This window comes from Prunus avium, chromosome 4 (genome assembly GCF_965620075.1).
Source record: "Prunus avium chromosome 4, drPruAviu1.hap1.1, whole genome shotgun sequence".
Taxonomy (NCBI): domain Eukaryota; kingdom Viridiplantae; phylum Streptophyta; class Magnoliopsida; order Rosales; family Rosaceae; genus Prunus; species Prunus avium.
Window position 1 is genome coordinate 12341686 of NC_142287.1, and position 27867 is coordinate 12369552.

Below are 27867 nucleotides of genomic sequence, written 5' to 3' on the forward strand. Positions count from 1 at the left end.
CCCTCCCAAATTAAAAGATCCAGGAAGTTTTACAATTCCTTGCATTATTGGAGATAAATTGTTTGACAAAGCTTTACTTGATTTAGGTGCTTCAATTAATCTGATGCCTTATTCTGTTTTTGAAGCCCTTAACTTAGGTGATCTTAAACCAACTTCTGTCAGCATTCAATTGGCGGACCGATCAGTGAGATATCCAAGAGGAATTTTGGAAGATGTACTTGTGAAAGTAAATGATCTCATTTTACCAGCTGACTTTTTGGTGCTAGAAATGGAAGAAACTCCTATTCCGGGTGCGGATCTTCCATTGATTCTTGGCCGCCCTTTCATGGCCACTGCAGATACTGTGATCAATGTTCGACAAGGAACATTGACAATGACAGTTCAAGGGGAAACAATAAAGTTCAAAGTATATGATGCCTTCAAACTTCCCAATGATGAACATGAATGTTTTCGTATTGATACATTGTGTCATATTGTGCAAAATACATTTAATAGTACTCATGGTACAGATTCATTAGAAAAGGTGTTGATACAAAATCCTCAAGTTGCTGAAATTGTTGACGATGAGTTACTTGAGGCTGTGAAATTCCTTGATGCATGTCCAGCCATACCACGTAAGTACACTCCAAATTTTATACCTTTGCCAGTCAATACTGAAAAGACTTGCTATCCCTTCCGATCCTTCTTAGGACATGCCGGGTTCTATAGAAGATTCATAAAAGATTTTTCTAAGATCTCTCAACCATTGTGTAGCTTGCTTGCCAAAGATGCAAATTTTGATTTTAATGATGAATGTTTGGCAGCTTTTCAAAAGCTCAAAACTCTTCTCACAACTGCACCGATCATTATGCCTCCAAATTGGAATTTACCTTTTGAATTAATGTGTGATGCATCTGATTTTGCAGTTGGAGCTGTATTGGGACAAAGAGTTGAGAAGAGATTGCATGCCATATATTATGCAAGCCGTACCCTTAATGATGCTCAGTTGAACTATTCAACTACTGAGAAAGAGCTTTTAGCTGTAATTTTTGCTTTAGAGAAATTTCGTTCGTATTTGATAGGCTCTAAAGTAATTGTTTTTACTGATCATGCAGCTTTGAAATATCTCTTGGCAAAGAAGGAAGCAAAACCAAGATTGATACGATGGGTTTTATTGCTCCAAGAGTTTGATATAGAAATCAGAGATAAGAAGGGATCGGAAAATGTGGTAGCTGACCACCTTAGCCGATTGATCACTAACTCCAATACCGAAGAAGACACTCTTCCTCTTCGTGAATCCTTTCCTGATGAGCAACTTTTTGCATTACAAGTTTCTGACCCATGGTATGCTGACATTATCAATTTTCTTGCTACAGGAAATATACCAAGGGACTTGTCAAGAGGTCAAAAGGACAAATTGCTGAAAACCACCAAGTCCTATGTGTGGGATGACCCATATTTGTGGAAGTATTGTTCGGACTCCGTGATTAGGCGATGTGTTCCCGAGACCGAATCTCAGTCCATACTCACATTTTGTCACTCGAACGCATGTGGTGGCCACTTTGGAGCCAAGAAGACAGCATTAAAAGTTTTGCAAAGTGGATTCTATTGGCCAAGCTTGTTCAAAGATGCCTCACAATTCTGTCTATCTTGTGATAGATGTCAACGGATGGGTAACATTTCATCTCGAAATCAAATGCCTTTAAATCCAATTCTAATTGTTGAAATATTTGATGTATGGGGAATAGATTTCATGGGTCCATTTCCTTCATCTTTTGGAAATCTATTTATTCTACTTGCGGTTGATTATGTTTCAAAATGGGTGGAAGCAATTCCAACCAAGACTAATGATGCGAAAGTTGTTCTTAGCTTTCTTCGAGCCAATATCTTTTGTAGGTTTGGAACACCAAGGGCTATCATTAGTGATGGGGGATCCCATTTTTGCAACCGATCATTTGAGACCCTACTCAAGAAGTATGGCATAACTCACAAGGTGTCCACCCCCTATCACCCTCAAACTAGTGGACAAGTGGAGATTTCTAACAGAGAGGTGAAGCATATATTAGAGAAGACTGTTGGTCCTACTCGAAAGGATTGGTCTTTGCGCCTTAACGATGCTCTCTGGGCCTACCGAACTGCTTACAAAACTCCAATCGGTATGTCTCCATTTCGCTTAATCTTTGGTAAACCTTGTCATTTACCTGTCGAGCTTGAACACAGGGCCCTTTGGGCAATTAAGAAGTACAACTTCGACATGAAGGAAGCAGGAAATATCAGAAGGTTACAACTGAGCGAACTGGACGAGCTTCGCAATGATGCTTATGAGAACGCAAAAATTTACAAGGAAAAAACAAAGGCGTTTCATGATAGGCATATCATTAGGAAGTCGTTTGAAATAGGGCAAAGAGTATTACTCTTTACCTCTAAGTTCAAGCTTTTTCCAGGTAAGCTTCGATCCCGTTGGACGGGCCCGTATATTATTACTAATGTCTACCCTTATGGTGCAGTTGATATCCGACATATTAGCACAGGAAATGAATCGAAGGTTAATGGGCATAGGTTGAAAGTCTACCACGAAAATGTTTTGCATCAAGAAGATGAAGTGCTCCACTTCATTGATGTACCTGCTATGGTGCAAAACTGAGTTGGGAAGGTAAGTCCCAAATTAATCTAAAAAAAAAAATTTATAAAAAAATAAAAATAAAAAAATTAAAAAAAAATAAAAAACCCAGAAAACGACCGGTCGCTTTTCACTTGCGACCGGTCGCGAGTCGCGCAAAATAAAAATTTCAATCTGTGTAAGAGCGACCGGTCTCTTTTGCCTTGCGACCGGTCGCTCGTTGGTATTTTGGAAGAATTAGACTCTGCCTAAAAACGACCGGTCGCTTTTGCCTGACGACCGGTCGCTATTTTGGTTTTCTGAGGAAAATTGAATCTGTTTAAAAGCGACCGGTCGCTTTTGCTTTGCGACCGGTCGCGCTTCGCGAATTTCTTTGTTTTTGAATCTGTTTCAAAGCGACCGGTCGCTTTTCACTCGCGACCGGTCGCTCGTCGCGATTTTTTTTTAAAACCGGTTCCTTTTCTTTTCTTTTCTCTCTTCTCTCTCCTCACTTCTTCTTCTTCCCAGCGACAGAACCCTCTCCCTCTTCGTTTTCTCTCTTCTCCCTCCCTCTACCTCCCTCACAACCCACCCTAATCCTAACCCAAATCACACTTTTCTCACTTAATTTTTCGAGTAGAATCCGTTTTTGGCTTCTATTCCTTGAAATTTCAAGTGTTTTCATCAATTTTGGAGGATTTCAGTTAGGGTTACTGTTCACCCAAGGTAAATTTCGAATTTTTCTTTGAGTTTTCCTTTGATTTTCTTAATCTAATTGCTTTTCTTATTGTTTGTTCGTGATTCTAACTTGTTTTTCTTTGTTTTTGTTGTTGATTGTGGTTTGTGGTTGTGTTGGTGTGATTTTGCTCAATTGGGTATGTTTTTCTCACTCTCAATCTCTTATTTGATTATTATTGTTGTTATTTGTGTTTATTATTGTCTCATTACATTTGTGGTTGAATGTTGGGATTGTGGTTTACATTTTGGAATTTTGGCATAATTGTGCATTGTGATTAATTTTGTGGAATTGTTGAATTTATGCATAATTGTGGTTGAAATTTTGGCTTTGTAAATGCAATTCTGGCATTGTGGTTAAATTGTTGGCATATTGCATGTTTGGGAATTGTGGCATGAATTTTGTTGTTTTCTTGCTTTGTGCATATTGGTTTTTTTTCTTTAGATGTCTAGAGCTAGAACCGGTAAGAAAAAGGGTGCATCTTCTTCAGGAAGTGCACCTCAGTCGGAAGAGGCCATGCTCACAGCCACTGTGGTTACTGAGCGTAACCTCGATCTTAGTCCCTCCATCCAAACCGCTGGACTTCTTCAAGTCCAGTACCTTCTTAGGGACCGTAACATATTACCTCTAGCTCGCATCTATAAAAAATACAATGAGTCTGTTGTGCGAGAATTCTATGCTGCTTTCCCTAGTGAGGAGGTTAGAGCTAATGAAAATGTGCCCATCAAGGTTCGGGGCAAAAATGTTGTGCTATCCCCCTCTATTATTTCTGAAATCCTTCACATACCTGTGCATGACACTTCTGCTTGGAACCCTTCTCTGTTATGCCATTTTGACATGCAAAGCGCAGCTGAAACACTTTTATATGCTGATCCTACTGCCTTTGCATCTCAAACCAAAAAGAATGTCCTCATTCAGGGTAAATTGACACCCTACTTTGCCATCTTGTGGAGCTTTGTGCGCCACAACATCTACCCTTCCGGCCAACGGTCGGAAATTCCCACAATGGGGGTCAGGATCCTGAAATGTTTGCATGAGGGATATTTTTCCCTACCTATTTGTGACATTATTTTTGAACGCTTGAAGGCTTGTGCACGTAAAAAGAGCATAATCTATTATCCTTGCCTTGTTAGCATGTTATGTGAACGCTCAGGGGTTAGGGCTCGCCCTAATGATATATTTGTTGAGCCCATGGGTCCCATTTCGGACACTTCTGTGTCCAAGAGCATTTCTCAGAGGCGCCATGCACCTGCACCTGCACCTGCTCCGGTGCCACCCCATATGCCACCACCACCGCCATTCCCACCTGCTCCCAGTATCGACACTTCTGCTTGGGACCCCAGTCATCAAGCCATCTGGGACATGCAAATGATGCAATACCAGCAGATGCAGCTCCAGTATCAGCAGATGCAGCATATGAGCACTTCCATTGACACCATTTGGACGCACCTCCAGATGCCAGGTCATCCCGGGACCTCTGCACATGTTGATGGTGATGATGTTGATGGTGATGATGATGATGAGACTGATGATGATCAGTAGTTCTTTGAGCTTTGTACCCTTTTGAACTTTTAATTTATTTTGTTTTTGGGTTATATTTTGAGACGGGTATTAGTTAGTTTGTTTCAACTTTTACTGTTAGTTCAACTTTTATTTGTTTACTACTTCTTTTATTTTGTGATTATCCATCCCATTTTTTCTATATGGCATTGTTTAGTATTAATTCTCCATCATTTATAAACATTGTTTCATATAAGTTTGGGAAGTAGGTTGCTTTATGATTATGCACTCAGAATTTTGGCTCAAATGCTTATTTCATTCCAAAACATGTGATTCTACACATAATCTAAAAAATAAAAAATAAAAAAAATAAAAAAAATAAAAAAAAAACAATAAATTTCTGAATCACTTGTTTCTTTTGCATTTTGAGCTAGCTGAGGCTTCTGCTAATTGCCTCTGTCTGTTCTTGCTTGTAGAATCTGCAGCAGCTCTACATGATCTTCGTTCCTTTTCTGCAGCATCTCTACATGCTGGTTGGCGCTGTAGAGCCGCTTCTGCAGGTCCGCCACCAGAGCTTTCAGGGCCGCCACCTCCTCACTCAGTGCCCCGCACTCTCGTGTTCTCGCCAGTAGGCGCATGCCCAAATTTGTGGCTGAGACCGCGTTGAGCACGGTTAGATTGTGGGACTCATCCACTGCCATCTGGTCAGACCTCTGCGCCACATGCAGGTGATCTGCAACTGTCAGTCTGCTGACAGTCATGCCCTCCGGCATTACTACCCTTCGCGGCACCACCTCAGAGAAGTTTGAGGCCGAGCCATGATGGTATGAGGAGTTTTGGAAGATAGGGGTTGGATGAGCCCTTATCTGGGAATTTGGTGGTGCTAGTGACAGCTCAAGGTTGAGATCATCAAGGTGAGTGCATGAGGATGCCATTGTTTTGTTTTTGGATGTTTTTGATGGTTTTCCTTGAATTTGCAGAAAGAAATGCAGGGTACTCTTCCGCTTGCAGAGGCATGGTTTAAATAGACGTTTGCTGATGAGAGATTTGTGGTCCAGCTGTTTGCCATTTTCTCTCGATACCTACGCTTCACGAGGATTTTGCGGTCGCATGCATTTAGAAGGGAGCATTTCTACTTTCACTTTAATTTTCTTTTTACCTCCGTGTTTTCTGGTGTTTTATGTTTTTTTTGGTGCTTTGTGTTTTGTTTTGTTTTATTTTAATTTTGGGAAGTGTGTTTTCCCTTTCGGCTGTCGTCTTTGTTTTGTTTGGGAAGTGTGCTTCTTTTTCTTCTGCAACTTCATTTCTTTCAATTAAAAAAAAAAAAATTTAAAATACACGGAAAGGGCAAAGACAACCAGGCACACCACTAATACATTAGAAATTATTCTTTCACAGTGCTCGGTGTCTCGGCCATTGGACCTTTGAGTTTAGCCCTATGGCTATCCTCTTCCGGGGCTTCTCGCACAGCCTCTTGGGGCTCATCACTCGAGCTCCCAAAGATCGCACTCTTAGCTTGAGCATACCTACTTTCGCGATCTGTTTTCTTGCGTTTACCCGGTTGGTCCAGGTCCTCCAGCTGCTTTCTCATGTCATGGGCGTAAACACTTACCATCTTTGAGAGATTTTGGTTCTCTTCCTGCAACGCCTCTAGCTGGTATCGATTCACCTCCACTATCCTTGCCCTTTCCCTTTTTAAACTTTTAATAATACTCTGGCACTCTTCCACCATACTTCGCTCCGCCGCCAACTGACCTCTTAGCACCTCCACCTCATGGGACTTCGCAAGTAGGCGATGACCCACACTTGCGACTGTTGCGGTGCTTTGCACGCTTAGTGCCAGAGCTTCGCTCACGACCCGGTTGTCATCCCTTGATCCCAGCACCCGTATATCCTTGGGAGTTACTAGATTTCTAGCAACTCCAAGGGCAACATCGTTGTCCAGCAGTATCGAGTCATTCACTGTCACGTGCCCCCGTGCAGAGGCAAAGTAGGGCATCCACACTGGTGCCACTGCTTGGCCCCGAGTCTGAGTCGGTGGAGCTAGGTTGAGATCCAGCGAGAATGGGTAGGAAGAAGCCATTTGAACTTTCTTTTCTTTTTGTTCTTTCTTTTCTCTGTTGTGTGTTTCTGCGTTTGTGTGTTTTTCCCCAACTCTTTCTCTTCTTCTTTTATAGAGTTAGTTTCTACGTAACCCTAGACACGGCGCTTCTGCGTTTTGCGCGGCCCTTACGGCCTATCCCCTTAGGTCACCTCACCTGGTCCCCAACCCCTTTAATTACAGTTCCGCCTTTCAGCACTTTTGAGAAACGAAAGTCGTCACACCTTCCTATGAAGCCAATAATTCTGGCTTGGGACCGAGAGAGAGACCGCTGCTTGTCGACACGTCTCTCACTTTGTATCCCGTGACTCACAGGTGCCGAGACTTCAGGGCCCACTTTTTTCTATTTTACTGAGTCCTCGCTCTTTGTGCTTCTGACTTGGTTTCTCTGTTTTATTTACTTTCTTCACTTTTGGGCTTTCGTTTGGGTTGGGCTTTCATTTTGGTTTGTGCGTTTCTTTGGGTTGGATTTCTGCATGTCTGAGACTGTTGTTAGGGCTTACTGTTTTATTTGTTTCTGTTTGGTTTCGTTTTTGTTTTTGTTTCTGCAACCGTGTTGTAGTTGTTTTTCGTGTTTGTTCTTGTATTTACTTGCTTTATTCCCTTTAATTCTTGTTATAACGTTGTTGATGCCTAAATTCTTTAACATTGAGGACAATGTTTGTTTCTAAGTTTGGGAAGGGATAGCAAGTCTTTTTCGTTTCACTTAAATTCTTGCTTTAATTTGTTCTGTTTTCTTTTCAGTTTTGAGTCTTTTTGTTTTCAAGTCACTTTCCGGACATATATGATGAGATTGTGATGAATGTTTAAATGACTTGATTGAAAATGCTAAAAAAAAAATAATAATTTGTTATTCACTAAATGGCATCGTTCTAGCATGATATGTTTGAAACCCTCTACGCACTTGCCATTTGTTTCATAATTCTCTAGTTGAGGGACTTGCATGATCCAAAGAATTGTTTCAAGCATGAATTAGACTTGTATAACCATATAATGTGAGCTTTGAACCTTGTGCTTCAATTCATGAGTGTTATACACATATTCTTACTTTTCTTGTCATCTGAGTTGTTGTTTGATCTCATTTTTCATTGATTTGGTTGAGCACTTAAAAGTCACTCATTCTTGTGCAATTTGATTACATGACATTTGAGAAATGATATTAAGGCCCTCTTTGGACCGTTTGTGCCTTTCAAGCAAACCCTATGCATGCTTAAGCATGATTTTCCATTGTTAACCACCTTGAGCCTATATGTATGCCTTTTCTTTCAAGTAACCAATTATTACTTCTAGCCTTAGCCTGAAAAACAAGAATTTACCTTTCTAAGGAACTCGTGAGCTTTAATTTAGATGTGTTTTTCATGCTAAGTTTGGGAAGTTTGTTATTACATTTCGAAAAAAAAGAAGAGTACCTCACTCAAAGGGTGAAAGAAAAGAGAAAAGTTGTGGTTATGTGGCAATGGTTTCAAATTCAATTCCATGTTTCTTGGTTGTTCGAATGGAAGGAAGGAGTGTGAATCATAATTAGTGGAGGTATAAGGCTTTGTGGTCTAATTGATCACATAAAAAAAAATAAATAAATAAATAAATGAGTGAAAATCTCAAGCGTGATGTTTCAAAGTCTTTTAGTCAACGATTATATGCTCTTACATTGTGAGTTCCTTGGACTTTGTTGTATCCATATCCTTCATTTCTTACTCACCTTACACCCTTAGCCCCATTACAACCTATAATAAAGACCTAAATTGATCCTAAATGTCATGTGGTTGATTTGCACACATTTTTCAGCTTTTAAGTGTTTAGCATCCTTCTTGAGATCATATTCATGCATGTTTTTCATCTTGCTAATTGTGAGTTAAGTCCCTTATGGTTTAACTCTATTCTCATACTTACTATTGAGTGTTGCATTGTACCCCTCTTCCGAGTGATTCATTTGTGAGAGGACAACTTTGGTGAGATTTGAAGTTACATTTGTGCTTGGAATGATTTTTGAAGTTGTGTAAAAACTGAAATTGGAGAATGAGTTCCATTTGGCCATCACACTACTACACTTGAGCATGTTGTGTTATGAATTTTGCCGCCTTATGAATAATGTGTAAACTGAGTTTTTCTTGTGAAAACTTTTGAGTCGTTTGCATGAGTCGCTCTCTCCTTAGAAAGTGTTCGGAAAGTTTTGTTTCGAGTCTTGTTTTAATTTCTGTTTTGCTCGAGGACTAGCAAAAGATAAGTTTGGGAAGTTTGTTCGGTTCATTTTTACACATGATTTTTCATGTTATTCACCCACTATTTTGAGTTAGTTCTTGACATTTTATAGCTTTTTACTTCCTTTTTGTGTTTTCTTAGATTTTACCTTGGTTGGGATGAAAATGAGCTAAAAGTGCATTATTAGTTATAAATTCTGTTTTTGTTCATTTTCGTAGGTCAACTTCTTGGCCTGGGATCAACATGCTCTGGTGCTCGGATGAGGTCGTGATCTTCATGAGACTTGTTCCAATGGATGTTAACTACAACATATCCAAATTTGAGCTCCATTGGACAAGTATTGCCTATCCAACCAATCCAGCATGTTACCACAGCTCTGGAAATCCGGATTTGGCCAGCTTTTACCTCCTTTGTGTCATCTTAATTTCTTGTTACCATAACTCTTGGTAACAAGAAGTTACCTTAGCTTTGAGATATTTTCTGAAGCAGTTGGCATCTTATTGAGGACAAAGCTTCATCATGGCAAGGGGACAATGGGCTAAGGCTTTATCAAAGGTGGTAGTTTAATATTAAAAGGTAAAAGCTGGAAAGGAGGAGAGAGGGAAGGAAAGGAATTGCAATCTGAAGTTGGGAGAGCCTTTTGAACGTGGGAAAGAAAGTCATTGAGGAGATTACACAGAGGAGAGCAGATTTTGGAGAGCTTGGAGCTTGGAGAAGGCCAAGGTGCAGCCAAGCTAAGTGGAGAAGAAAGCTTCCACCATTGATGACCTTGAAGCTTTCATCATTTTCTCAAAATCTGTAAACTCTTTCTAATTTTATTTTGAGTTTGTATTTGGAATGAGTATGAGCAACTAAACTTCATAGCTAGGGCTTAGGTTGAAGCCCTAAACATGATTACCTTATTGTTTTGATACTTGAATGTATGAATTTCTAGATATTGTTGATGAATTCCAATTCACCAAATTAATCTATCCTTGATGTGTGTTTTTCCTTGGTTGGCCATCTTTGAAAGCATGCTTCTTGAGATTGTTGGGATTATGTGTATCTTCATGTTATCCTAAGCAATAAATGGATGAAGTAAGAATCATCCATGTGAATTGGTTTCTTGAATACCTAATGTAAACACCATGCTATTAGGGTTCTTGTGATGTTCATATTCTCTTTGAACTTAATGGGTTTTTCTTGTAATTGAATCAAAGTACTAAGCACACCTAGATTCGATTATAGGGAAGGCACAAGTATTGTAGCACTCGTACTGCACTTTACGTACATTAGAGAGAATCAATGCGTCTTGAGCCACTCGTACTGGTCTTGATTGCGAACATCTTCATCAACACGTTTAGAGTTCATCACTTGAGTATTCATGAACATTGGTAGAATTGTTTAGGGTGGATTCCGAAACCCTAGTGTTTGTTACATCTTGATTCCACTCTTTGATAATTCATCTCTGCCTTTCTTATTCAATTTTAAAGTCCATTTACTTTCATGCAATAGAAATAGGTCACTTCAAACAAATCAAACCCCCCCCCCCCCCCCAAATGTGTGTGTGAGTTGCGTGTTTGACACGTTATGTGTCTTTGTTACTAAATTTTATCTATTTCCGTAATTGTTTTGGACTTTTGGTCCGCTTTGTGTTCTTGCATTTTCTGTGCTGAATCCAACCGTATAAAGAACGTGAATTTTGGACGTACGGTTGGAAAGTTATAGGCAAAACATTGGACAGAGGTCGAAACTGAAAAACAGAGAATTCGACTCTGCCCAAAAACGACCGGTCGCTTTTACCTGACGACCGGTCGCTTTTCACGTCAAAACAGAGAATTTCGACTCTGCCCAAAAACGACCGGTCGCTTTTACCTGACGACCGGTCGCTTTTCACGTCAAAATTTGAGTTTCGACTCTGCCCAAAAACGACCGGTCGCTTTTACCTAACGACCGGTCTCCAGACCAAAAACGACCGGTCGCTCTTACCTCACGACCGGTCGCTGGTCACTGTTCACAGCACATTTCCTTTTTTTTTTGTGTTTTGTTTGTTTCTTTTACATTTCTTTACTTTCTTTTTAGTTTTAAATTTGCATTTTTTGCATTGTGGTGTGTTAGTTGAGTGTTCTCTTTGTACTCGAATTAGAACTTATAGGCAACCGACAAGTTCTTCGTGGGATCGACCCCGTACTTACATAATCTATACTTCGATAGATTCGTGCACTTGCGGGTATTTTTAATTGGTTGTTTGCACATTAAATTGTGTCCTTTTAGGAATGCAACAGGTTTATGTCCTTCTCCACTTTGAACCTTGCATATTTGCTCTGAATATCCTCTCTGGAGCATTGGAGAATATCTTGTAGCCCTTCGGTGGATTGGTCTTTGTAGACCACGAATTTCTGGTTCTTGACTGATTTAAGAGCAATAAACTTTGGTAATTCTGCCATTTCTGATGATCTCTCGCTCGCACTTCAATATGATTTTTATTTTTATTTTTATTTATTTTTTACGTATACAAATGTAAACTCACTTCTCTCTTTCTCTCTCTCGTTGCTTGTTGCTTTTCCTAGCTCCAACCTACTGTGCTATTTATAATCAAGCAAACCCAAACCATGCATACAGCTTTCGCTTCTTTTTCTTGCTTTTCCTGGCGTAAATGTTGAGATGTTTAGTACTTTTGACTCAAAAGTTTTGAGAGACCCATAGGCATCATGTGATTGATTAATTGAAACGTTTCCTTTATACAAAACAAATTCATGTGTTTGACGGAAAGGTCATTAATTAATTAATTTAGTACTTTTGAGAAAATCATAGGGATTTGCATTCATTCATGAATTCTGTTATTTGCACACACCTCTCCTATTTTCACACCTACTTTATCTTCAAAATTTTAAAAAATACACTCCAACTCCATCTGCTTTCTCCCTCTTTCTCTCTTCCTCCCTCTCTCTCTCTTCAACAGCCAGGACTCACCCTACCATCTGTCTCATAAAATCACAAAGACAGAAAAACCTACAAAACAAAATACCATATCAAATTCTTTTTTTTTTTGTTGTGGTCTGATGCGAATATCAAATTCAAATCAATATGGTTCATGGTGGAGATCTGGGAGGGTGGTTTGGTGGAGGATGATGGTGGCTGGGGTTTTGAGGGTTGCTTTGGGTTTGGTGACAGAGAGACAAGGGAAGAGAGGGGCGGTGGGTGGGTAAGGATGAGAGAGAGAGAGAGAGAGAGAGAGAGAGAGAGAGAGAGAGAGAGAGAGAACCATGGTAACATGGGCGAAACCACACTAAGGGCTACAATGGGTTATAGCCCAGTGTGGTTTTTTAAGGAAAAAAATATAAAACCTATATATTTAACTTGTTTTCAATATTAGCCTAGTTATTAAGGTACAAAGAGGTGCAGCTACACCTCCCCTCACTGGAAAAATCATTGTAGGTGCTTCAAATTGCCCATTTGCTTAGCTGGCGGTGGTGCACTCCAGGTGTATAGATTTCCTTATTTCCATTTTCAGCATTCAACTAAATGTCTTTGTCCTTTTACTTTCAATTATTTTTATATTACTCCATTATTTAAGTTTACAATATAAATAAGGAAGTACCCCCCATTTGGATTCAAATAAAAATACTAGAAAATAAAATTCCCACCAAATCAGAAAATGAAAAATCAGTTTTAGTGCAAAATGCTATTTAGGCTAAAAATGATGGCTCATTAAGTTAATATATATTTCATACTAAAATCCCATAAAATCAAGTTTTCTTATTTGATGTGTAAGGAATAAAAGCCGCCAAAAATTATCTTGAGAAAATGATTCTTCCGAAAAACCATTTTTCATACTTAGTCAATATTTTTACAAAACAATTTTTCATGTATTATATGAATGCATGAAGGGACCTAAGGTAAATCTAGGTAAAAAGCCTTAGATGTTCAATCCACAAAGAGTTCTTAACCTTTCAAAATTGCACATCCGCTAAAAAATTCCTGGGTCCGCCAGTGAGCCCACTATATATTAACTTATTAAAGCCCAAAAAAATCTTTTTTTTTTTTAATAATAAATTTAGTTGGAGGGTAGCAATAAAAATACACATTAAAATAGGTTCGCTTTCAGTTATGTTATTGAACATATATTCATTTTGATCATATGTGTCTTTCAGTTGCATTTTATATGTATTTGTTTTTGGTTTTTGATAAAGAGCGATAGTATTTTATTGATAAGAGGAACATAAACAAGTACAAAGCCACTATGGTGTTAAACCATATTTGGTTTATGTTAAAGCTTATTGAAAATAGTCTATGGAGCTATGTACTAGTGTGGTTTATATGATTTAATATTTACTTTTATTTTTAGAAAGACTAAGTACCAAAAAAAATAATCATTAAATTTTAAGCTAATAACTTTAGGTAGCCCATCCATTGAAAAATTCATGGTTCCGCCCTTGGTGCCATCCTCCCCAGACCCATCATTGGATAAGATCCCATCCTCATGACAAGAGGTGTACACATTAGCTAGAGGACTACGTACGAGAGCCAATGTTCGAGTTGGATGACTATGTGATGCATTTAAAATGACCATTTTGCCCATAAATTCTCATAAAATGTAACAAATATGACAACAGGAATAATGGTACTAACGAAAGTAGAGTGGGGGGACTACAACACCCATTTTCCGAATCCAATGACCAAATGCGAATCGAAAGAAGTTTGAACTATTGCTCTTAAAAAGTTAAAAACCCTATATAAGATATAAATAAATAATTTTTTTAATAAAATATGAAATTTTAAGCTGGCAGGTCCAACGGTGGTAGATCCATCCAGCTCGAAAATTCGTGCTATGCTTAATTTGGCCCGTCCAAAATCGAGTAATGGTGTGCTGGAAACCTCTTTAAATGGGCCGGGCTCGCGCCATATTCAAATCGGCCGGCCCATTGTACACACCTCCAGTTGCGCGCAATATCTTTGTTTTTTTAAAAAATACTGAGCGTGACCCAACCTCATCAAAAGGTCGAGATTTATAACTTTAAAAACGAGCAGTGCGGAGGAGTTTTATAGGAAATAAGCTGAAAAACCAAGTGAGGACTAGCGAATAACATAATTCAGGGGTCGTTTATATATATGACCCGTTCAGACGCTGAAAATCGGAGCCAGAGGAATAATGCATGGCGATTTCCCTTCCCTTCCCTCCCTCTCCATCTCTGAACAATAGCTAGCGAGAACCCTAACCCCAATCGCTCAAGCTGGTTCAGAAGGGGGATCTGAACCAAAAGCAAATTTTGGAATGAGAAGCAAAATTTCGATAAAACTTTTGAAGTTGGGATAAAATGGAGACTGTAAGTTGAGCCACTGATTAGCAATCATATTCACAAGGATGGGAAGGAGGTGTAGGGTTTGGTGGCCAAAGCAACTCTCATTGAGCACACCATCATCCTGCTCCAATTTCTTGCTGGGTTGGTTCATTTCGTCGTCTTCGTCTTCTCTTGACGTTGTCGTAGCTTTTGCCTGCACTGAACAAGCGATTTCTGATAAAAAATTAAGCATTCAGGTATATAATGTTCTTCAGTAATGAATGCTAATCAGATTTCAATGACTTGTAACTGCAATTTAGTTGGGTAGGTTTCAATTTGTTTCTTTATCATTGTATTTAGTGATTTTGGCATGCATTCATTTGTTGCTTATTTTGTATGGTTTGGGAAATTGCTTTATTGAAATTGTATGTGTTTTTCTTCTCACCAAAGAAAAGTATTTATTATTTTCAGGGAATCCTTCATGACACAAATGGAAGGATGCCTGTGTTACTCCAGGATAAGTCATTGTTGTGTATAGTGGGTCAATTTTTTAAGGTTCACTCCAAAGAAGATCAATATCATTCTTCTTGTTGTGGGTGCCACAATCTCAATGGATCACTAGAACAATGTAGGCAAACTTTTGTAGGAAGCAGTTATTGGATCCAGATGCTATGTGATCCTCAAGAACAAGTTGGAACAGAAATTAGTTGGATTCCTAAACTGCATCACATCCACTGGAATGGGCAAATGGTGTTTCCATGTGATATCCACGTATGTAAGTCATGAATGCTTCAATGGCATGCGTTGGGCTTATTTTTATTTTTATTTTTAAGTATGACATCTGTTTTGATTGATTAAAATCTTTTCTTCTCTTGATCAAATGTAGTTAATATTCTACGAGACCCCAGCCTATGGTGCTCACCATTTCTCATTACATCCTTGGAATTCATTTGATCAAGTGAATGCTCCTGAGAGAAAACCCAAGTGGGTTGATGAACTTCACCAGAAGCAGCCACTCCTTGACTTGGTAAGAGTTTTTGAGAAATTTTTTTGCATCAAGACTTACCTTTGTTGTTAATATTGCAATACGACTATTATTTTGTTTACATGCAGGATACGGTCATTCTGGCAATCAATAGCTCTGCTGCTGCTGACAAAGTTTTCGAAACATGCATGGGTCCCAAGAAATCTACTGTGTGCTTTTCCACAGTTTACATGTATTTTCTTCACACATTTGTCCTCCCCACTTCCTTTGCTTTTGATGTCCTGCTTTGCTCTGTAGTATTCAAATGGACTTTGTGTGGCATTTCAGGTTTCTTGCCTTCACATGGCAACTATTTGCTGTGTCTGTGGCTTCATTGTCCATGTTATTCTATGTCATTGTTCAGTTTCTCTATAGGCTTCTGAAGTATGCATCAGATTCATGGGTATACATCATATCAGTAAAGGTATTCAGCAGTTCAAGGATAAATATCAGAATCCGTTGTTCTCAGATCTTGTATTGGCCAATCTTTCTTCAAGATAATGGCACAAGGTAATATGAAATTCTATGTTGAACACTGGAAATTTATCTGATTGATGAGTTGTGTTTAAAATGCCATTCAAAATAGCATTCTAATTATTGATGAAATTTACAAATGCAAATACAGAAATCTATGTTGAATACAGTTGAGTTGTCTAACTGATAAGTTGGGTTTCAAATGCCATTTCATTTAGCGTTCTATGTTGAATACTGGGAAGTTATATGACTCATAAGTTGGTTTTCAAATGCTATCAGATTTCACACCATTTTGATTTATGAGGAAGTTTTTCTCTGTAAACTTATGCATGTTAATAAAGTGTTAACATTTTATGATCTGTACTTTTGTAGGCTGGGTTTGCTTGACTACCATGATTGGCATTCACCTGATCTCTTTCTTTTCGTCCTTGTCTGCTTTGCCTTACATTTGACCCCAATTGACAGTTATCGTGATTGTGTTTCATCTTGTGTATATTTATTTCTTTTGTTGTGTCATCATTTTTTCTTTTTTGGTATTGCACTTTTATTTCTTTCATGAACAAACTGCAAAAAATTTCATCATCTTCTTCTTTATTTCAAAGGTCACTATCAAGTGTTGAATATGCGGAGAAAGCTGCATTGCATAAGCATTCCATGTGGTCAAGTTTAGCTGTTGATGTACTTCTGGGAAACTTGTTCGGTTTGGCACTGCTGTATCATGCAGAATCTGCTTGCATGTGGGTCCAGAAATTTGCCAGTGACATTACAAATGAGTTATTGCGCTCGGGTTGTGTGTGGTTAATGGGAGTTCCTGCAGGTTTTAAGTTAAACACGGAATTGGCAGGAGTTCTTGGGATGATTTCTCTAACTGCTATCCAGATTTGGTCTACCATTTGGATCTTTTTGGGGTTTCACTTCATTTATTTCATTAGAGGACTTGCTATATCAGGAATCATTTTTGGGGTGACTATACCTGCTGCTTTGATAAAAGACTTGATTGCACTAGCAACGTTACATGTGTCCACTCTTCACTGGTTGATATCACTTTTATATTCGACTCAGATACAGGCATTGGCAGCTTTGTGGCGCCTTTTCGGGTATTACTCTCGGATTTCTTGTTCTTGCTTTTTCAGTCTTTAAAACTTCTACACATGGCCAACCAAAAGCAAATGTACTTTGTTTGGTAATCCTATGCATGCGATAGGGTCATTTTTCTAACCGACCTATTCTCTATACCTTAATGTTTATTCAGCACCTGTTGGTTTGGTTGTTATGTATTTAATACATGTTCTGCGGTCAAATCACACTTTAAGTTGATGTAGTTTAGTCTGTTTTCTACCTAATTATGTGTAGTTAATAAAATTTCAATTGTACCCCTATAGTTTATTACGGTTACAATCAAGGACAAAACATCAATTCCGTCTAATAAATTGATGGAGTGGCAACCTGGAAACATAGGTATGTCAAAAGACATCTACGACCACATGTCTTTAAAATTATTAGACTAAGTTGATGTTTTTTCCTCAGTTGCAAATGAACCAAAATACAAGGGTACAATTGGAAAAATTTAGGTGTACAGGAATTGAAGTGTAAAAAAGAGGCTGAATACAGGGACTACATGTGTAATTTGATCTAGTTCTGCCAGTAGCCAATATTCCATTAAGGAGGCAAGTCCATCCATGATTGCTGTTATTGTGGAACTTCCTCATTGGTTTGACAGACTTTTTCTTTATTTCTCAAGCTAGTTGGGACTATGATTTTGTTTTTGCATTTTATTGTATAATTGTATTAGTTAATATATTTTAATGCCCATAATTTAATAGATATTTGAAACATGTAAGTGTGCCTTGAAGCATTGAGATGCTTAGTTTATAATGTGCTGGGACAAAGTTTACCATCGTGCTGCCAGTTGAATCAGTCCCACGACTATGTGACTTTTAAGTTTTTTATGCTTGTTAACTACTTCCTATGGTCTTTATGTTCTTTACACTGTCTGTAATTTATGCATATCCATCTAAGAATTAGTGTGCACTCAAAACTTCAGACACTTTATTAATATCACCTCTTGAGACCCATAGCAGAATCATGTTCGTGTAAGTTGTACACCAACCGACCAAAAAAAGAAAGTAAATAAATGTACACCTGTACACCCATGCAAGACATGCTTGTCTATACAGTAGTGGAGATAATTTTGTCTCAAATTGGTTGATGCAAATTGCTGTTTTCTGAGAAAATCTTCTTTTCTTGTGCATGCGGCTACAATTCAATACCCTTTAGAATATATTCAATGGAATTTTCAAGGCATTTATTTTTTCTTTTCTTGAATGGCAAACTCCGATCAGAATTTTGATTATATATAATTGGGGAAGGTGCAAGTAAAATTTGTCCTTTATCCATGATTGTTTTTCTATTTTATAACATCTAATTGCTTGTGTACTTGCCGAATGCTCTCCAGGGGTCGAAAGTGGAATCCTCTTCGTCAGAGATTAGATAGCTATGACTATACTGTCAAGCAACACATCGTTGGATCTCTTCTGTTCACACCACTCCTGCTTCTATTACCGACAACTTCTGTTTTCTATATTTTCTTTACCATTATGAATACAACCATCAGCCTAATCTATATACTGATTGAAATCACTATATCTGTTATTCATGCCACGCCTTACATCAAAATTTTCCTTTGGTTGGTCATGCCAAAAAGATTTCCCTCTGGGATATGGTTTGAAATTGTGTCTGTTTGGAGTGATTGCATTTATTCACATGAGGATATTAGTTCACCAGCAGATAAATTGCAGAGTGAAAAGGGCCTAACTGGAGAGAGAGCTTCTGTTGTGGTTTCATTTCTTCATAGCAACTTCTTGACTGTAGGTGAGACCTCAATTCTTTTATTTAGTGAATTAGTGATGTTTCATTGGATTGCATCTGAAGAAAGCATCATATGTCAACTACTTGGGCTTGGATTTTGAAATAACTCACCATTTATAAGTCTATCAGGAGTCAGGACCACACATAACATTATTAGCTTTGGCTTTAAAACTTTGATAATTTTGAGTGTAAAGTTGTGAGGCTCTGTTTACGTGTGTGTGCGCATGTGCTGTAGCATTGATCTTTGATAATTTGAATGGTTAAAAGGAGTAGTCCAGCTAGCTCCAATGCAAGTTATAATATATGCTGATTTTGTTTTAAAAGCTTTAAGGTAACTCATATGCATATGCATGCATATTCATGATAATAGCTGAAAGATGCATCTCTACTGTTGAAGTGGAGAAGTACTTATTTATGTCTGGTATTTGTTCTGCCAACTGTTATTAATGGGGCATGCATATCAGGACAAATAGTCATGCCTCACTACAACAAGATTCTTTCTGGGAAACCTCGGACATTGGTTGCTACAGCAGCTTATGGAGTCCTTACTGGCAGACGGTGAGTTGAAATTTGAATATAGTTTTGATGGTTATTTTGTGGATATTTCAATTTTTTAACTTTTAAAATTGGTTCCAGGATTCCATCTACAATTGGGACTGATCTTCCAATATTTCCATGGATGCTAATCTCCTACAAAGAGTATTGGCGGCTCTGCCATGATTCAATTCTTGCCTGCTACAGAAGATGACTAGATATTTTTTTAATTTTTTATATATTTTTTTTTACAACTAATTGCATTCTTCATTTAACCTAGCTAGCGATACTCTCTCTCTCTCTCTCTCTCTCTCTCTCTCTCTCTCATGTAACCACTCTTGCTGCCCATTGATTGCTTCTAGGACCGTTCAGGCTACACACCTGATTCAATTTTGAAAGGATTTGTAGGATGGGTTTTATGTAAAGAAAAAGTAGGTTATTTTTTCAGCTTATTAAACTCAGTTTAAGTGTTAAATCTAGAATGTCTGCTTGAATTGTTGTTAGCTACTTGTTGCAGCTGCCCTCAGTTAAAGCCGACCCGACCTCTATTACCTGCGTTGCTTAGAAACATGAGAACGAATTCTAGAGCAAACACGTTTGGATTTAAACTAGCTGTATTATAATTTTCAATTCAGGTTAATTCTAGCAATGCACAGCAAAGAAGATATAACAAATCAGGTACTTAGAATTAACCAAGAAACAAGTTTACCAACAAAAGATAAACTGCTATAATAATTTTCCAAGCTGCTAAATTCAGACACAAAGTTGACCAACAATTTAGAAAGCAAAACGGAATCACCAACTCTGATGAATTGGGGAGATTTGACAGAATATTGGGTGGATCCAAATCCCTTTAAAATCAGGGCTCTTGGTCTTGGATGAGGAGGATTGTTCAGCAGACACAATGCTCCCATTCTCATTGAAAACAACACGGTCTTGGCCATCCAACACCCGGATTTGTGTTCCACAAGTAGAAATTGAAACATCCCTTCCCATCCCCAGCTGCTGCTTCACATTCTTTTTGTCCAAATAACCCATTTCATCTCTCAATGATACAATTTCATCTTCAGCTGGTGGTGGTGCTGAAACAGCCGAAACAGGAAGAATGGAAAAGCACTGCCACTGTAGGTTGCTGGCAGCAGTGACAGCAACCTGGATCAACCTGTCTCCTCCGCAGGCGAAAAAATAGAATTCTCCATTGTGAAAAGCACCACATTCAATTCTGTTAACTGGCCATGGGGTGAAATTGCGCTGGTGTCGGATCCATTCATTGCCTCCGCGATGAAGAACATTCAGCTCCAGTTCTAAATCATTGATACGGCTAATGACAGAAACAATGCAATCTTGACAAGTGGGAGGGGATGAAAATGCTGCAACATGCTCACATAGTTGTGAGGCTGGCAACTTTGGAAGGTCGATTTTCGCACGAGAGAAGGGGCAAAAGAAGAAGATTGAGCCGCATGATGGCTTGAAAAGAAGTAGCCATCCTTGGTTTGATGCAAGGCAAGTTGCTCCTTTTAGTTCTGGAATATTACTGATAGTGTACGTTTTACCACTTTCACAGATTAGCAATTGGCATTGATCAGAATGTTCCTCGTACAGTAAAAACCAGGGTTCATATGAAGATTCATTCTGAGCTGAAGCTGTTGAAGAAGCAGAGTTCCAAGCCTTGCAGACACTGCGGAAACTCAGAAGATCGATTAGGCTTAGACCATCTGCTATTTTTGACAACAGTTCAGGAGGAAGAAGATCGAACAAGGGCAGCGGGGGACGGCTTTCCATGCACACTTTTTTCCTCATTTGCTCCTCAGAAGATCACCTTTGGCGCTGCATATCAAAATGGAACAAAAAACACAGATGGAGGCAACCACATATTACTATTCTTATATACCAAACAACAATATCTCATGCATTTATATTAAATGAACATATAACATTGCATATGTCTACTGTCTACACATACATATCAGTCTTAGTCCCCTTCTATAGGCACACCTTCTTCATTCGTAGATTATCCTTGCAAAAGCTTGACAAATTGAAAACTTTAAGGCATCTAGTTGCAGAGGAATACCGTGTTTCAAGAAAAAGACTAAAATAACAACCATCTAATTGAGTGATCAAATAATTTTGCATTTAAGTGATTTTTTTGTAGAGATGGTGTTTGAGAGAACATCTAAAAACTAACGGTTCAGATCAGGGAAATATAATGCGTGATGGTCAGGATCCCTCAATTGAAGCTCACTATAGCTATATATATACGTATAACATAATCATGGAAAGTTCGGAAAGAGAAAAAAAAAAAAAACCCAACAACAATAAATCAACAGCTTCCAAACTCTATGTTTTGGCACACAAAAAATAAAAAATAAAAAGAAGAAGAAGCAAGAGATGGATGAAATATACTTACACCTGAGAACTAGTTGAACAAAAATGGAGTCACCGGAACGACACAGAGCAAATTTTGTGCTTATTTCGATCGAAAAACGTTGTATATATTTCTGCCTCTAAGAGCTTCTGTTAAGAGTGTTTTGTATGAAAAAGAAAATATATTATAAGTAGTGTTTACGGTTTAACATGAAATATTCAAATAGAATTGGGTGTTCTAATTTCAGTCAATCACAATAGCTATTTTACTCCAATAGGAAATCCTAAATTCGACCAAATTACTCACTCCATCAACTATATCGTTTGAATTTCTATTAAATTGATAACTTCACTTTTATTGCCTACGTAATTTGACAACAATACCATAACCCGCAACTTCGCCGTTTGATTTTCTATTAAATTGATGACATCGCTTTTAATCCTATAAATAAATATGATCCACTTTAAAAAATTTATTCCCAAGTCAACATCGTGGCCGCATCCCTCATCCATTTTTTTGGTGAAATAAGGGAAATCCCTAGAAAACAACTAAACCCCGCACATGAGTCGAGGCCTAGCAAGACCAAGTAAGTCATCCATCAACAAATAGCTAACCCAAACAGGAGCCTCATCAAAGAAGCAAATTCCCAAGTCCAGATTATAACTCCAAATTGCCAAACAATCCGCAACACAATTCTTTTCCCTGTAAATGTGGACAAGATGACAATTTCCAATTTGTCTCACGAGATCACAACAACTATGCACCAAAGCAGCATCCATTTCAATAGCAAGGTTAGTGACACCTTTCTCAACAGCAAGCTTTAGACCAAACTATAGGCCCCAAACCTCAGCCTCCAGGATATGACATTGGCCCAAATTCACAGCAAACCCGACAATCCAGTCACCTAGGAGTCACGAATAACACCTCCTGCTCCAATAATATTAGTGGCAGCCTTTCTAGAACCATCCACATTCAGCTTTAAGTTAACCAATTGTAGGAGGTTTTCAAGCCAAAAAAAACAAGTACTCTATCAGAATTAGAAGTCAGAACGAAGCAGATCAGAACTTCAGACTCTCATCCATCCATCTAATCTAATTAAACTTGGTTCACTGCACAATTCGCAAAAGAAAGAAAAACATGTTGTTGGCAATGGCATCATCAGCTCCCACAATCAGACTCAGTAGTAGGAGCTTAATCTTCTCACTCTGCTTCCTCCTCCCACTGTTGATATCAACACTTTGTTCAAATGCAAATGCAAATGAACATGGCGACTCAGGCTCTGCTGCTTCTATTTGCATCGTCGGCAGCGGCATCGGTGGGTCCTCTGTGGCCCACTTCCTCCGCCGCTACTCTCCCCCTAATCTCGACTTCACTATTCGGGTCTTCGAGCGAAACGGCGTCGTTGGGGGTCGCATGGCCACGGTCAACGTCTCCGGCCAGACCTTCGAGGCCGGCGGCTCCGTTCTCCACCCGAGGAACTTGCACGCCGTGAACTACACGAAGCTCCTCAACCTCACCATCAACGCCCCTTCCGATTCCGATTCCGAGTCCTCTTCTGGTTTTGCAATTTGGGATGGCCATAAGTTTGTATTCAAGACTCTCAGCTTCAAATCCAAGCTTCCCTTTGCGCAGAAGATTGTTTCTCTTGCTAATTCACTCATCATGCTCCTCAGATATGGCTTCTCTCTTGTCAGGATGGAGAGATTTATTGAGGTTCTCTCTTTCTTTTTTTTCTTTTTTTTTCCTTTTTATTATTCTATTTTATGTGGGCTTTAGCGGTTGATTGTGATTTTTCTGGTGCAGAGTGCTGTGAATAACTTCTGCAAGTATTATGAAGTCTTTGAGACAAGACCTGTTTTTGAGACAGTGGATGAGATGCTTCAGTGGGCTGGTTTGTACAATCTCACCAAAAGGACTTTGGCTATGGAATTGGCTGATGCTGGCGTGTCTCCCTTATTGATACAAGAGCTTGTCACTGTAAGAACCTTCCCGCTACAACAATTTTCGAGGGTCTTTGCTATTCCTTAGTTTTCTTTTTCTTTTTTCGTTATATATGAAAAATATTGTGCATAACAATTATCACTAGTTTCACTTCAATTAGATTGTTATGAAGAATGCAGTTTGGATTATGTTGTGAAGTAAATCTAACCTGACAAAAAATTATATTTGAATACACATGTTGTACTTCTCTATAAAAGCATAGAGTATTTTGGAAGTTTCAACTCATGTTATAGAAGTAGCTCAATTGATCTACGATGGTCACTTTAGAAAATTTCTGTCCTGTTTTTCTGATTGTTAATTCCTGTAAAAAGGGCAGGGACCTGCAAAACGCAGGACATCGTATGCTTTTGTTATGAGTGGTTTTAGATCCGTGCAACTTCAAATTTTTACGAAATTGTCACAAATTGTTTCAGTGTTTTATAAACTGTATCATCATGCATGGGATTGCTAAATTTGCAGCACGTGCATATTAGAATTGTAAAACTCGGTTTGATGATTTAAGATGATAGCCTTATGGATTTCGGTTCTTACTAGGAAATTTTGCAAGACAGGGGATTCAGTACAATGAATGGATGTATAACCTCAAACAAAAACACGAGCATATGGGACCCTTCTTACCGTCTTTTGTTGGCCTAGCTTCATGTTTGAAAAGTACTTTATTTGATTTTGATTTTGATTTTACTTTTCTCGTTTGTGTATTACATATTTTCTCCTCAACAAGGATTTGATACAAGCTCATTTACGTATTATTGGACATAGGCCATGTCATTCATTTCCCTTATCTAAAAGTGCTAGTTCAGTTCTTGTATGTTTAGGATTTCTTAGCATACGGGGCTTCTACTTTTCTGGTTTCCTTTCAGTCAGTGTAAATGGAAACAAAAACATGTTTCATAGGTGTGGGGAGAGGTTCCACTTCATTTCAACTTAAGGAAAACTCTTGGTTTGTTGAAATGTTGATACTTTGAACTATGAAATTGGTTTACAAGTGCAGCAGTGTTTGAGGTTTTAGAGATTTCATTAGAAGTTAGTTCTCTGCTGAATTCTGCAGGTCATCACAAGAGTCAATTATGGCCAAAGTGTCAGTATTAGTGGACTTGCTGGTGCAGTTTCATTGGCAGGATCTGTCAGAGGATTGTGGTCTATTAAAGGAGGAAACTGGCAGATGGCTGCCGGATTGATTGATCGTTCAGAGGTTGAATTGCACCTTCATGAAGAGATAGAATCTATCTCTTCAAAGGGAGAATATTATGAACTTAATTCCACCCAGAGAAACAGTTATACATGTGACGTTGCAGTGGTTGCTACACCTTTAGATGAGTTGAGTGTTCAGTTTACTCCGCCAATCTCAATCCCTAAGAGAGAGTTGCAACACACACATGCAACTTTTGTTAGGGGCCTCATAAATCCTGTAAGTAACCCAGCAATGCTAAATATCATGTGTGACTTCTTTTCTTTTATATTCAGATAGGTTTTGGGGTTTAATTTGTATGTTTTTTGGGCAAGGTATATTTTGGCCTGAATTCTGTGGTAGAAATCCCAGAACTGGTTGGCACAATTGAGGATCCTGATCTTCCATTCTCAAGTATCTCGGTTCTGGAGCAACATAATGAGAATGATTTCACGTACAAGATATTCTCTCGTAAACCAATGGCGGATGCAACTCTTGATAGTATCTTCAGGTAACAATCTAAGTTATAGTCATCACTCATTTGCATTATACAGGAAAAGAGAATAGGATAACCCTCAGAGTGTGATCAGTTTTTCTCTCTTGTCCCCAATCGTCAAATGTCAATAATGTTAACCTTGAATGCTTAACATTGTTTCACTGTAAATCTTCCATCTGACATCTTGAAAAAATCTTGAAATTTTGAACCCAGGTTCAACCATTGAAAGGAATTAAAACTGAAAAACCTTAGACATGCCTTTTTTGTGCTAAAAAGTTCTGGAAAATGACGAAAAAATCCTTGTTAAAGAATACATTTTTTGTATGTATTTCACAAGGTTCATAGTTTTTAAATTCAACCATTGACTTCAATCATCATGATCCTGTCAAAATGTACAAAACTCATTAAAACCATCCATCATCACGGTAGTCCATTGATCTGTCCAATTAGGCATGGCCTGGCCAATTGATAGATAGGCCTCTTTGACAGTTGACAATAGATGCACGTCAATGATGTTGATTCCAGTGATGTGTAGTACATTTCTCCCGTAATCTTTCCTTCATAGCAGTTTCTCTCTCTCTCTCTCTCTCTAAATGTTGATTCCAGGGATGTGTTAACTCACACTTTGTTATGATTTCCTGTAATGTCTGTAATCATGGCTTGTTGACCTACTAAAATCTTAGTTGAAAGTATCTCCAAATGCATATCCTCGTTGATCTCTCGCATTTGGTCATAGAATATTGTTTTAGTTTCTGTATGTCATTGTAAATGGAAAAATAACATTTAAGTAACTTGTCTGCTCGCTGCATGGAAGTCACATGACTGTCGCATGCTACACTTGTGTTCAGCTAACAATTTCAAAAATTCAGGGTCGCCATTGTTGAAATTGAGCCTAGGTTTAAAAAAAACTCAGGATGTCTGTTGAACAAAAATATTTGTGGTCGTCTAGAGCACTAAGTAGTTTCAAAAGTCGGTTTCTGCTAATCTTACCCGGACAACGACTTTAAAACTCTTGGTGTAAGTCAATGCAGGTCCACAGATGTAGTAGGTAACTTATGTAGTTTTCAACAGAAGCGTTTTGGTAATTTAATCTTTATTTTTTGGTTTGCTTGGATGAGTAGACTGTTTGCCTGACTGTTCCCTAATAACAAAATCCAATAGGTGGAAGTGGTACCCATTTATTTGCCAATCTTTCCATGAACTGGTGGGATCTTTATCTGGTTTATTAGGCCAAGAGGGCAGGTTTAATTTTAATCATTTGAATACTGATTATCGTTTGCTTCTGCAACTACTAGTGTGCAGACGGAGACAATTCGAATAAATTGGGGTGCATACCCCCATTACACTGCTCCTGAAGTGTTTGCACCATTTATTTTGGATGGTCAGCATTTGTACTATGTAAATGCTTTTGAGAATGCAGCAAGTACAATGGAGACGAGCGCTGTCGCGGCTGAGAATGTTGCAAGACTCATCCTGTCAAGATTTTTCACCAGTGGACCTATAAGTTTGGCAAACTTGAGCTCCAGCTCCGACGGAGGGGTTCGCCATGTAGATCTGTGAATTGTGTTTGTGGTCTCTAATCATTAGTTCTGGCTGTAATTAAGATTAGGTAACACATGCAAAATGTTGTAATTCCTGGCAAAAAGCGAACCAACTCAAAGAATGAACGGTTACAGATTGATTAATTTGTAAGCTTTAATTATAGAATCTATTAGAATGTGACTTGAAATGCCTCTAGAAATGGCATTACATTTACACGGGACAATTTGTTGAACTGATTCAGCATAAGTTAGGCCAAAATAATAAGTTTGAAAAATTTGTTGATACTATTTTGATTTTTGAGGATGAAAAAAAGATTTGTTCAGATTTACAATCAGAATTTAGTTAGATTTCTCAGAGAGTCCAGGAAGATATAAGTTTTATATAGAATTAGTTGTGCCTCTTTTTCTTTTGAATTATAACCAATACAAATTGGCCCCTAATTGCAGGTCGTATAGATAAGAAAATAGGGCGGCCAACATGAGCGAGGGGCTGATCCTGTGTTCAACGCCAATGAAAAATCCAGTGGTACTAGAACTCATGTGTTCAAATCCTCCATCCCTCAACGCGTAGCATATGAATTGCCATTTATTCCAAGTTGTCCTGGTGTCTGCTGTGCAAATCTCACGGCTTGGAGTTCCGGGCCGAGGGGATGTGCGTTAACACGGGGTTTCCTGCTTTTGGGTGCGGTGCGGTTGTGCGCGGGCGTGCCAGCACGGTTTACCGTGCGTTGATGTGTTGATGAGTGTTGGATGGATGAGTGGTGCGCCTATTTGATCTGTCTTCCTAGTCAAACAATTGTAGCCGAGAGAGGAACTGGTCTCGGCTGTTAGGTTCACGGTCTGAACTACAAGGCCGTCGAGTGATGGTGTTGGTGGTGGGTTTTGGGCGGTGCTCCGGCGCGCTGCTCAGGGAGCGACGGTCGTGTGATATATGGGGTGAGTGAACGAACAACAAGGATGGTGCTCCGGCGCCTTGAAAATCAAGGGTCGTATGATATATTGATGAATGGATTTTGCTTAC

The 27867-nt window shown here is 38.7% G+C and overlaps 4 protein-coding genes across 4 annotated transcripts; 3 read left to right on the plus strand and 1 right to left on the minus strand.

Moving 5' to 3' along the window:
* The first annotated feature begins 3758 nt into the window (after window positions 1–3758).
* Window positions 3759–4851, plus strand: LOC148294811 (uncharacterized). The gene is made up of 2 exons (XM_088252257.1): window positions 3759–4509; window positions 4541–4851. Exons 1-2 carry the CDS (start codon window positions 3759–3761, stop codon window positions 4684–4686), a joined length of 897 nt encoding a protein of 298 aa, XP_088108383.1. The 3' UTR covers window positions 4687–4851.
* A 9277-nt stretch (window positions 4852–14128) lies between these two features.
* LOC110754173 (N-acetylglucosaminyl transferase component family protein / Gpi1 family protein) lies at window positions 14129–19750 on the plus strand. Its single transcript, XM_021955208.2, has 9 exons — window positions 14129–14632; window positions 14847–15146; window positions 15262–15402; window positions 15489–15592; window positions 15688–15909; window positions 16476–16970; window positions 18329–18744; window positions 19206–19299; window positions 19378–19750. Exons 1-9 carry the CDS (start codon window positions 14459–14461, stop codon window positions 19487–19489), a joined length of 2058 nt encoding a protein of 685 aa, XP_021810900.2. The 5' UTR covers window positions 14129–14458; the 3' UTR covers window positions 19490–19750.
* A 175-nt stretch (window positions 19751–19925) lies between these two features.
* Window positions 19926–21489, minus strand: LOC110754293 (F-box protein At3g56470-like). Its single transcript, XM_021955351.2, has one exon. It carries the CDS (start codon window positions 21073–21075, stop codon window positions 20071–20073), a length of 1005 nt encoding a protein of 334 aa, XP_021811043.1. The 5' UTR covers window positions 21076–21489; the 3' UTR covers window positions 19926–20070.
* Window positions 21490–22595: 1106 nt separating this feature from the next.
* FCLY (farnesylcysteine lyase) lies at window positions 22596–27062 on the plus strand. The gene is made up of 5 exons (XM_021955319.2): window positions 22596–23353; window positions 23444–23617; window positions 24690–25049; window positions 25145–25320; window positions 26601–27062. Exons 1-5 carry the CDS (start codon window positions 22778–22780, stop codon window positions 26863–26865), a joined length of 1551 nt encoding a protein of 516 aa, XP_021811011.2. The 5' UTR covers window positions 22596–22777; the 3' UTR covers window positions 26866–27062.
* Window positions 27063–27867: the final 805 nt, after the last annotated feature.

What these genes read in the sequence shown, in the direction of transcription:
- LOC148294811 (XM_088252257.1), top strand. Translation starts at nt 3,759, where the DNA reads ATGTCTAGAGCTAGAACCGGTAAGAAAAAGGGTGCATCTTCTTCAGGA. An exon ending in TATATTTGTTGAGCCCATGG is followed by an intron (nt 4,510 to 4,540) that starts GTCCCATTTCGG and finishes TGTGTCCAAGAG; the next exon opens with CATTTCTCAGAGGCGCCATG.
- LOC110754173 (XM_021955208.2), top strand. Translation starts at nt 14,459, where the DNA reads ATGGGAAGGAGGTGTAGGGTTTGGTGGCCAAAGCAACTCTCATTGAGC. An exon ending in TGTTTCCATGTGATATCCAC is followed by an intron (nt 15,147 to 15,261) that starts GTATGTAAGTCA and finishes GATCAAATGTAG; the next exon opens with TTAATATTCTACGAGACCCC. An exon ending in TAGCAACTTCTTGACTGTAG is followed by an intron (nt 18,745 to 19,205) that starts GTGAGACCTCAA and finishes CATGCATATCAG; the next exon opens with GACAAATAGTCATGCCTCAC.
- LOC110754293 (XM_021955351.2), bottom strand. Translation starts at nt 21,075, where the DNA reads ATGAGGAAAAAAGTGTGCATGGAAAGCCGTCCCCCGCTGCCCTTGTTC.
- FCLY (XM_021955319.2), top strand. Translation starts at nt 22,778, where the DNA reads ATGTTGTTGGCAATGGCATCATCAGCTCCCACAATCAGACTCAGTAGT. An exon ending in GGATGGAGAGATTTATTGAG is followed by an intron (nt 23,354 to 23,443) that starts GTTCTCTCTTTC and finishes TTTCTGGTGCAG; the next exon opens with AGTGCTGTGAATAACTTCTG. An exon ending in ACTCTTGATAGTATCTTCAG is followed by an intron (nt 25,321 to 26,600) that starts GTAACAATCTAA and finishes TGCAACTACTAG; the next exon opens with TGTGCAGACGGAGACAATTC.